This window comes from Panicum hallii, chromosome 3 (assembly GCF_002211085.1).
Source record: "Panicum hallii strain FIL2 chromosome 3, PHallii_v3.1, whole genome shotgun sequence".
Lineage (NCBI taxonomy): Eukaryota > Viridiplantae > Streptophyta > Magnoliopsida > Poales > Poaceae > Panicum > Panicum hallii.
Window position 1 is genome coordinate 16,125,632 of NC_038044.1, and position 11,041 is coordinate 16,136,672.

Sequence of the window (11,041 nt, forward strand, 5' to 3'; positions counted from 1 at the left end):
CAATCAGTAGCCGCGCAGGGCAGCCGGGCACCAAAGCCGGGTTTCCTTCAGAAAAGAAGGCGCCAAAGCCAGGGATGGAGCAATGATATGGAGGGACAGCGACGGCCGGGGGGCACAGTGGCTGCCGCGCGGTGGCTACGTGCAGTAAGTGGGAGGTGGCCGGGACGCGAACAAGAAGCAGATCATGCGGGAGATGGTAGGGCGGGCCCCTGGAAAGCACGAGCCGGCGTAGCGAGCCCGGTTTATAAACCCCCCTCCATCGATTCGTCAGCCATTTTGGCTCTCAAGAATCATCGCACAGGCTCCCGGTTCCGGTGGCAAGCCAAGAAACACGAGCGATGGCGGGGAGGCGAGAGGAGGGGGACGGGGAGGCGCTGCGAGAGGAGGAAGGGGAGGAGGATTACATCGACATGGACCTGAGCTCGGCCGCGGGGGCGCCCGCGGCGCGGGAGTTCGAGTTCATGTCGGCGCCGCTGGACCGGTGGGGGGAGCCGCTGGCGTCGCCGGCGGACGAGCTCTTCTACAAGGGGAAGCTGCTGCCGCTGCACCTCCCGCCGCGCTTGCAGATGGTGGAGGAGCTCCTAGACGGCCGCGACGGTGGCCGCTTCAGGGGCGGCAGGGAGGTCCTCGGCGGATTCAGCACCGCACCCGCGACGCCGTACGAGTCATGCAACGCGTCGCCGGCAAACTCGTGCTACGTCAGCGGGGAGCTCAACGTCGAGGAGTACTTCCAGGAGTACGCGGCCGGCCTGGCGGACGCCGCGGCGGCGGCCGGGGAGAGGAAGCCGTGGTCCAGGAAGCTCAAGTTCATGCGGCAGCTCAACCTCGGCCTCAAGCTCAAGGCGTCCAAGGCCTACCTGAAGACGATATTCGCAGCCAAGCCGGGGAACCAGGATGACAAGAACGTTCCTGGAGCGGCAAGGGGAGTCCAGGAGCTCGTCCACGGCCATGGCCACCTCAGGCCGTGGAGGAAGAACCCGTTCGGCCAGGTCAGGAGCAACAGGTGCATCGCCTTGCACAGCGCCGTCGCCGGCGCTGGCGGTGGCAGCGGCCGTGCTACACCCACGGCAGAGCGGCACAAGGAACGCGAGCACGGCCACAGGAGGTCCTTCTCCAGCGTCATCGTCCGGTACTCGTCGTCGAACAAGATGTCCCCCGCCCCCGCCCCCGCGCTGCCGTCGTCGTCTTCGTCATCCTGCTCATCGTCGTCGAGCTCGTCGGCCTCCTCGTCGGTCCGGACCTCCAGCGAGTCCGACGACGGCGCGGGACCGGCGCTGAGGAGGAGCAGCAGCGCGAGCTCGGAGGTGGAGAACCCGATCCAGGGGCTCATCGCCTACTGCAAGAAGTCCCAGCAGCTGGCCTCGGTCAGGAAGAGCGCCAGCGACGCCGGGTTCCGGTTCCTCTCGTCGGCGGCGTCCAAGATCGCCGCAGAGTCCGACGGCCTCGACGAGCTGGTCGAGATTTGCAGAGGATGATAGCGCCATGAATCCTGATGATTGTACAATGATGCAACGCGTCCTGAAAATTTTGTGAAAACTGAAACTTCTGCTGTTGTTGACCACCGTGTCATGATGATATTGTTCAAATGAATGACATCTGAACTTTGAGCATTGGCTGTTTTCAGTACATTATCATTGTCTTAACCATGTCCGTAGGTATAGTAATTTCTTTAATTGCGTATACAGTTCATTACCGAAGAGCCGTATACTTTTCGGCATATTTCTAGTAAAAGTCAATAGCAGAGTCCTAGTTACTTCGATTACATCACTGAAGAATTGTCTCTGATAAGTACTGATAGACCAGTATTCTCGAAAAAGAAAAGTGCTATTGGATGCAGAGTATAAAATGAGAGAATAAAACCTACATGAAGTCAAGAGTCATGATTTGGTGAAGGGAGCAAATCTGCTTGTTGGCATATTCTTCTTAACTGAGAAGGCACTCAGGCAGAGCACAGATGTGGAAATGACGCTATTCAGTCCGGTCAGCTTGCTTTGCTTGCTTCTGAACTCTAGGAACTCAAAGTAACGCCAACCGGCGAGAGCAAGAAGATGAACTAAAGCAAGACAACCAAAGCTGTTTGACAAGACATGAAGATAAACATCTAGCAGCTTTACAAAACTGTATGATATCATCCCACATCTGTCTTTCAAAGAAATAAGGCATCTCACATTTTCAGAGTGCCCTGCATTACTGCATAGGCTGATAAACTGAATCACCACAACTTGACTTGTAGATAATCTGTTTTCTAACATTTGTTTGGATGTGCATGCTGATCTGATCTTCATCCAATCTACAATCTTATGTTTCTTATACTACCATGTGTATCATAGCAAACTAAAATACACCGAGAACTGGGACCCTCTCTTTCTTTTTGGTTTTAGGAACATCGAGTTTCAGTGGCCGACACCCAAAACTTGCAAGCTAAAAAGGGTTCAATTTCCAATATACCACACATTGGTATGCATTGCTTCACACTACCAGCACAGTGTCTACCTTTCAAGCTACGGATGATCTGAAAGCAAGCAAGAATTGGTTCTGTTGAGGGATTTTCTTTTTCCAAACAAAAAGTTAGAAAGAGTGAAACAAGGCAATGTGGGGGAAACAATGGAGGCAGCAACTTTTTGCTCCCATCAATGGCTGTCTAGGTCACCATGGATCCCCTGGTACGCATCGGCAGCCACATGGCAACATGACGCATAAACTAGCATATCTGAATATCCGGCTGATATGGCTCCACAAATTAGATGAGCACCTCTTTACATGCAGCAGTAGATTTGAGGGTGTCACTTGCATTTCATTGTCCACCTTTTTTATTTTTTTCCTTTTGAAGATTTGAGAGGGTAACTTTTATTTCATTCTTCATTTTTTTATATTTCTTTTCCTCCTTTTCTTGAGATAACTGGGGGTGAATCTGATCACGCGCAACTTAAAAATAAATGAGCACAGAAAACGATTGCTCAACACAAAAGGCAAACGTGCCATAAAAAACAGTGGGAAAAATATGGATGATATTTATGAATGAAATTTACGGAAGCTGAACGGGTCAACTAGACAACTTATACTGACCCCTAGTCATATGGTTCAGTAGCAGAATTGGCAATTCAGGTGTACCTAACTGAGTGACGGGTGGATCTGGGATAAAAGAAAGAAATCTAGTACTTCTACTGCTAGTTTAAGGGCACAAAGTCCAAAGCTGAAAACAAGGAGCAGATTCCTTATTCTACTCCAATTTGGCGTCCATGAAAGCTGCAATGCAACAGCCAGCAGACAAGATCAGCCCATCCAGCATCACAAACTCACAATTGCCCTTTTTTTTTTGAAAGGAAAAACTCACAATTGCCTGACAACGAAACCAAGTCTGCAAGACTGCACCCAGTTTCCCCTCCCATCTCACTTAAGCATCAAATGACGCTGAGACTGCACCAAGATAGATAGATAGATAGATAGATATATATATATATATATATATATATATAAATAAAGAAACCATCCGCACATCAGGCCCATGGTTTGCTCATAAACAACACTGCCTGTCAGCGTCCAACCCTGTCCCGAATCGGATCGGAAGGATCCCACTCGAGCGAAAAATAAGCGTTCCGCCCCGCCGCTTTCGCGCTGAAATCTCGTAAAGAAATTGCGACGGCGAGTAACCTTTCGAGCCGGAGGGCGGGCACGCGCGCGCGCGCCATTGCCGATCAGACGTGGAGCGAGATTAAAGCAAAGGCAGGCGGGTTTAGCCATCGAATTGGTGGAGCGGGGGTATCTTTTGTGCCGCCCCGGCATCTCCGGCACCCGCAATTCGCCGGAGATTCTCGCCTTGTTTATGCGCATGTGCTTTGCGTCTAGCATCCGGTTTTCGCATGGCGTAAGCTGTGGCTTTTGTGCTTTCTCCTGGCCCTACGAACTAGGATTCACTGCTCTTGTGGTTGCATGATCTGCCGTGGCGTCTATGGTTCGGCGGGGCAGAGAACATGGAGTGAACTGGGTGGTAAATGAGCGGATTTGGGTAGTGATAGCCACCTGAAGCTAAATCTCGCGGTTATGTTCTTCTAAGAAGTACTAGTAGTATAAGACGACAAGCCAACAGCTAAAAGTTCCACAAGGAGAGGAATGACTTTGTCCTAGTTACATGAGGTAGTCTATTTTTAACTTTTTAGAATCCTTTATCCAAGGCATCGTAAGAAGAATCCATTGTGATAAAAAAATGAGCAAGTTTTATTACTTAGACTGAGTCTAGTGGTGGGGGGAGATATCTCCCCGCTACGTATCTCTCCGCCACGTCAGCTCTCACTCTCACTCTCACCCCACCCCTCCAATGCACATGCTATAGTGCCAGCTCTCACTTCTCTCTCCTCCACGTCAGCTTTTCTTTTCCAGATTTAATTATTTCACTCTCTTTTGTTCGCGTACGCAAAATAATTCAATAAACTAATTTTATTCAACTAAAAAATTACCGATTACATCATAATTAAAAAAGAAATTACATCGCAATTAAAAATAGCAAAAATACATAATAATTAAAAGAAAATTCTAATACTCCTCCGCTTACACTCTCTTGGGGAGATGCTTGTGACCCGTCGGATTGCAAGAGATCGGTGAAGGTATGAAAATCTGGAGACCAACCGGTCATGGTGGAAGAGATTTCGGATTGTAGAGGAGAGAAATAAGCTCAAATGGGGTATGGAAGGAGTGAAAACCGGGTGGGGTATTTATAGGGGGGTTGGGGATGAAATTTGGGATTTTTTGCAAATTTTTTTTGAATTTTTGGAGTTCAAACGGTCAAATAACGGCTACTTCAACGGATAATCTACGTGGACCAATCGAAACGCGCCACGTCACTCCCGCCCCACCCCTCTCGCCCGCGCACGCCGACGCCCGCGAGCCGCCTCGCTCCCGCCCGCCTCCCGCCCCCGCGCGCCTGCCAACGCGGGCGAGAGCGGGGGCCGTCGGGATCCATCCCGCCCTCTTTATCCCACTCGACCGCCTCCCGCCCACGCCGTGCCGATAGGTGTGACACCCTAGATGTCAAAATTTTAAAATATTAGGAGAGAATGTGTAATGTATGTATTGAATTATGATGAATTGAGTGAATGTGTGGAAATAAGGACCTAGGTGTAATCTTTCAAAAATATGAGTCCTTTTATGCAAAATATTTGAATTACAAATGTAACTTTCAATTTTGACCAGGGGTCAAAGTGTAAAAGTGTTAGTCATCATTAAATTACATAAAACTTGCAATTAAGTCCAAGGTTACATGAAATTTACCCTAATAAGGATAAAAACTTTAGAAAGTTTGAAATTAGCCCAAGATTTTAAAATAAAGTTATATCCTTTGAGTTTTTAGTTTTAAACCCTAAATAGAAGTTGCAGGGTTTGAAAATTTCTACAACTTTATTTTGATCATATTCTCATTTGAGCTTTAGAATAGTGGGAAATTTGGTTTTACAGTGAGGTCCCTAAAGTTTTTAAAGCTTACAATTCAGCCCCTGGCACCCCCTTCTTCTTCCTCTGCCGCGTAGCAGCGCCGCCGCAGGCCGTCGTGCCGCGCCGCCCGAGGCCTCCCCCTGCCTCTCCTAGCCTCCACGCGTCGCCCCCGCGCCAGCCCACCGCCTCATCTCCTTCCCGTTGGCTTTCCCTGAGCATGCCACGCTGCTCTGCCACCCGCCCGAGCTGCCCTCTGCCGCCGCCGCTCACTGCCGCTGCAGCTGTGGCAGCGCCACCTCCTACTCTGGTAGCTCCCACACATCGCCTCTAAGCTAGCTGCTGCCCTAGCTCCTCTCTTCTGGCTTTCTCCCGCGCGCTCCACGTTGCCCCGCCTCTGCCTGAGCTCTGCCCGGCCGCCACCTTCCCGCCATCGTGGCTAACGCCGTGCGTGCTCCCCTTACCCTTCTTTGCTGGTCTAAGGCGTTCAGTATCTCCCTCTCCCTCCATTTCGCTCTCTCTCGCACTCGCATTTCACCCCGAGCCCCGGATCCACCGTCGCCGCTTGGGTTCTTCTCCGACGAGCCCCCTGTCCACCGTGAGCAGACCACCACAGCCCCTCCCAACCCACGACAACCCCTCCCGTAGCCTCACCTTAACCCTGCAAAGCTCACCGTCCTTCACTTGACTACTTTTAAGCTTCAATTTGGCCTCCCCGATGCTCGCCAGTGTTCATCTTCTCCGCCGTCGTCACGGTCGCCGTCGGTCACCCCCTCCCCGTAGCTGTTAGCCTCAATTGATTGCAGCAGTTCATCACCCATGGCTCACTGATGCTCGTGCGTAGGACCTTTGCCGCTGTTGACCACCGGAGCACCGTCGTCATCGTCAACCTCTCCGCCGCTGCCTCGGTCTGCCGTGGAGATCTATCCTCCCGACCACCTCGACCCTCGCCAAGGTGATCAATCGAACCGTCTTGCTTCCCTGGAGCTTTTCCCCTACCTCCGATCCACCGCCGGTGAGCCGCCACGCTAGAACACCGCCGCCCTGATCAAGCTCCATCTCCGCCGTCTCGGGTCGTCGCCGTTCTACCCCTCCGGTCGACCCCGACCATCACATCACCTCCAGCAGGGCCCACGCTAGTCCCCTGGTCCTCACTGGCCGGTCCCCCCTCGCCGCCGGCGACCACCGTCGCCAGAATTTGGCCGGCAAGTTTCGGCTTCTCTGTCTCGATGAGCCAAGAATCCAATTGCTTTGATATAAATCTTTCTAAGGGTCTGACTGCAAGATTTCAGTCCCTCCCCTCAATTCAAAATCAGTGATCTTTAGAAATTTTTAGAAATTCGTAGGAAATTCAGAAAAATGTCAAACCAGTTTTGTTTGAATCCTTGAAGTAAATTCTACAACTTTTGTTACTAGAGTTTAGTTTGAAACTAAATGATTCTATAGTTATTTAAAGTTTAGCAAAAGGGTATTTTGTTTATAACTTTTGTATGCTAGCTATATTTCATGTGATTTTTGGTATGCAACCTATTTAAGGTGTAAGTAAACCGGTGTGCAAATTTCACCTTGGTTGGTTCTGAGCCGGTGAAGTTCAGCGCACTTGAGCCGGTGAAGTTCAGGTTGGTTCTGCCACAGTAGGGGCGGTACCGCCCCCCATTAGCACTGCCTTTAGACTTGGGCTCCCTGGAGTGAGCAAAACGAAGTGAAAGGACTGGTCGAGGGACTTCGGGCAGTGGGCCGAGGAAAGCGAGCGCGTATGCTTAGATGGGCCAACCGGGCGGTACCGCGACGAACTTTTTGGCGCTGGGGCGCGAATTTTACCGGGCCTGGGCCTCGCGCACAGCGCACGCGGGGAGGAGAGAGGGCCCAGTGATTGCCGAAGGAGTCTTTATGCCAACCGACCGGAGATCAACGTCTCGGTGCTTGATGATCTGGTTCAGCTGGCATAGCTTCTGCCTCTAATCTGGTGCGGCCGTGTAGCTTTCATCACATTGCTGAGCCACACCCACGCAACTGTTTCCCGATAAGACCTGGTAACGATAGCGAATTCGTTTCGCCCCCTTCTTTTTGGAGCTTTTCTTGTTTCGTTTATCTAAGCAAATTTAGCAACAGCACCGGCTGGATACCCTTTGTGTTCACCCATCTGCGGGCGTGATCAGGCTAGCCCTCGCATGATGCCTTGACCGCCTCGCGACGCTAACAACAGTGAAGCGGCCTGTCCTCCGACAAATCTGGATGCATGGTTTGGTTTCATTCTCGCTGATGGGTGATTGTCGATCAGTTCCCAGACATCTGCTGCTTATCGGAAAGCGAGAGCGCTCCCTCTGTCGGTCAGTCATGTGCGGGGTCATCTCGGTTCCGTGTGGCAAAATAATCTACCGGCAGCTGCTGGAGCTTGATCGATGGAGTGTTCCTGCAATCCCTGTCTTTCTCCCATGCCGCTCCCGCAGTCCCAGCAGCAGTGCAGCCGGCGCGCGCGACCGGAAGCGCGGCCAGGGCGACGAGGAAGAAGAGGATCAGAGGAGGCGCGGTCGCCGGCCACCGGTCCACATCTCGCCGGTTCCACTATGCGTGTGTGACACTGACACGGATCGCATTGTTCAGTGGCTGATGCTGGTCCTGAGATATTAACGGCACCGTTGCCCAGCAGGTCAACACACAAGCTGGAGGGAATTACTATCCGCATGCTACTACTTCTCTCAATGCTTTGAAAGACAACAACTACCGACGAAATGACTGTCAAGGGAAATGAAATTAGAGATAGTGGCAGTGAAGAAATTTTAAGAATACCAACACAGCACTAAAGAAATCACTATAATCACTATAAGAGAATTACTCCTACAGCTAGTTAGCCACCGTTGTAAGTACTGGGCCTAGCTGTCAGCGACCCGTCAAAACAGTAGCGCAAAAACAGCTCCTAGCTTTGCACACATGAGAATAGGATGGCAACGGCACACATGGATCGACAGATCATCTCCACACAAGTAACAACTCATCATCGCAGTCGCAGCGACGGATCCAATTCAGAGAGAGCGAGAGGTGCAACTCCCACGCCGCGCCAATGGCCGGTCGGCCAGAAGCCGCCAATATACCATCATGCACGCAGCTCGCTACTAGGCCGCGCTGCAGCACACTACCGGATCGCGCTGTCCCTGACATGTCGGTTCTGTCCGTCGTCTGACGTTGCAAAGATATCGTCTATCTCTGGCCGCGCCGTACTCGCGGCGATCGATTCCCTCTGGGAAACGCGGCGCGGCGCCGATCTATCAGCAACCTGTGATCCAGGTTGCGCCGGATCGCGCCGCATCATCCGCGGCGGCGATGGGATAGGATCCGATCCGGATCGGATGATGAGATGGACGAGCTAGCGAGCGAGGCCGACGAACCGGCGATCGATCACGAGCCGGCGCCCGGCCGGCACATCGTACAGTTTCTAGTGGATCGCCCGACGACGACGACGAAACGCGACATGCCTCGTGCCCATCGATCGAGAGTAGTAGGTGGGAAGTCCATTCGGTTGATTCCCATGTACGGGCAAGAGAACCTTTCTTCCACAGTAGCAAGTCCCAGCCCCTGTGAGTATTAGTATATTTTAGGGTTTAGTGTATGGTTCTTGGCCTCCCTGGGCAATGTTCCACTGTGCACTGGGCGTTCGCACCATTATTGCTAATGATGAACTTCTTGTCTCCCAGAAATTAGGATAGTTTTGTTTTCTTCTTTATCCTCTGTATGATCTCTCATGTTTGTTTTCTGCTTAATTATACAAGAATGGGTTAATTGCATCACAACTTTAAAACAAAGAAGGTAAAAACTGACATACGATGCGTGCTTCTATGGGGAGATGTATAAATAAAACAAAACTAGGCTAATCACTGTAGAAAGTGCAGCATTCATTAGTGTAGAGATGATAGCGTCAGATCTTCTAACACTGGGCTTGTAAACTGCGCCATGCCCATTGCCCAGGGAAAGCAGGCCGCCGGCACACATGAGAGAAGCCAGGGCGTTCCGTGAGCTTCTGCAAGGGATGCATGGCAGTAGTGCAGCACTGCAGCACAAGGTTCAAACATTTGTTACCGGCCATGAGATGGAATAATCTCAGCATCAATTCTCTCTCTCTATTTAAAAAAATTCATTCTATCCGCGCTCGTAGCTATCATATATGTATATATATATAATGAGCCGCAAATGGAGAAAAAAAATAAGGAGAAGAGACTAGACAGAGTTATGGAATCCAACAGCTGATTTGTACGTAAGTAATTTTAGCTGCGGTATGAATTCCAACGCGAGCTTTTACCTAGAACAGTATATGTAATGAAAAACTCATGTGCAGTAAAATTCCTGTCGATCACTACTGTGTGAATCGAATCTACGGAACCAGCCAAGCAGCTAGGTGCCCATTTCCAAGCGACCGACGTGGGATGGTACATTGCTCCTGTACCATGCTCGGGTCAATTACTTGATTCCCCCATGAAATTTAGGGAGCCATTCAGCCAGCGCCACGTCACGTACGTTGCCGGGAGAGCTAAGCCGTGCCCGATGCGGATTACCTTCCGTACATTGCTTTCGACTGCAAGTAGTCAGGGAGCTCAGGATCGCTCGTAACCAAGTAAATTCGCAGTCTAATTCCGCCCGTAGACGATGCATCAAGACGGATATGAGGTAGCAGTGCAGTATTTTTTTCCTTTCTTTAGCACGTGTACATCATCACAGTTATTTCTGAGGAAACTACGACTCTGAAAATGCATGCGCGACAGGGCGGAGCCAACGGTGGTCCGCATGGGTCATGGCCCCTCCCAAGTCTGCAGATTTGCAGTAAACATCTAGCAATATATACTCAGTGAAAGGAAAAAAAATTAGTGAAGGTCTAACTACACACCACGTCCTCATAGGCTCAGGGTGTGTTTGGTTAGGCTGTGCCTTTTGGAAAAGCTGCTGTGAGCTGTGGGCTTTGGAAAAGCTGCTGTAGGAAAAGTAGAAGACCGTTTGCTTAGAGTAGCTGTGAGCTGCGGGAAACTGTGTGCCGTGGGAAACTGTGTGCTGTGTGCGACGTCGGGGCGGCCGGGGTGATGCGGCCTTGAGCGGGCGGCGTTGGGGTGGCGCGGCCGGGGTACTCTGGATCCGCGGCGTCGGGGCGGCGCGGCGGCAGGCCGGGGCGCTGCGGTGTCGGGGCGGCCGGGGTGGCGCGGCGTCGGGCCGGCCGTGGCGGCGTGGCGTGGGTTGCGTCGGGGTGGGGCGGCAGGGGCGGCGCAGCGGCGGGCCCGGGGGGCGGGCGGCGCAGCCTTGGCGCGGGGTAGCGCGGCGGCGGGCTCGGGGGGCGGGCGGCGGGGCGGGCGGGGCGGGGCCGGGGAGGCGGGATAGAGCGGATGGGGATGGGAGGTGGGATAGAATGAACCGTTTTTTTCATAATCAGTGGCAGGTGGGTAATTTTTTGCCCCAAAAGTCACTGAAAGAAGGAGGAGGTGCTTTTGCATTTATACTACGACAAAAGCTGCTTTTGGGCAAAAGCACCTAGGGCGTTTAAGCTCTTTGGTTGGCTTTTAGCTTTTGCAAAAGTAAAAATAGGTGCAAAAATCCAACCAAAGGTACCCTCACTTCGTAGGTTGTAGCCTCTAAGCCCCAC

General features: G+C 51.8%; 1 protein-coding gene across 1 annotated transcript; it reads left to right on the plus strand.

Annotated features, from left to right (window-relative positions):
* Positions 1–209: 209 nt before the first annotated feature.
* LOC112887088 (probable membrane-associated kinase regulator 4) lies at positions 210–1,841 on the plus strand. The gene has a single exon (XM_025953172.1). The coding sequence runs from the start codon at positions 339–341 to the stop codon at positions 1,473–1,475; it is 1,137 nt and encodes a 378-aa protein (XP_025808957.1). The 5' UTR covers positions 210–338; the 3' UTR covers positions 1,476–1,841.
* The last annotated feature ends 9,200 nt before the right edge of the window (positions 1,842–11,041 follow it).

What these genes read in the sequence shown, in the direction of transcription:
- LOC112887088 (XM_025953172.1), top strand. Translation starts at nt 339, where the DNA reads ATGGCGGGGAGGCGAGAGGAGGGGGACGGGGAGGCGCTGCGAGAGGAG.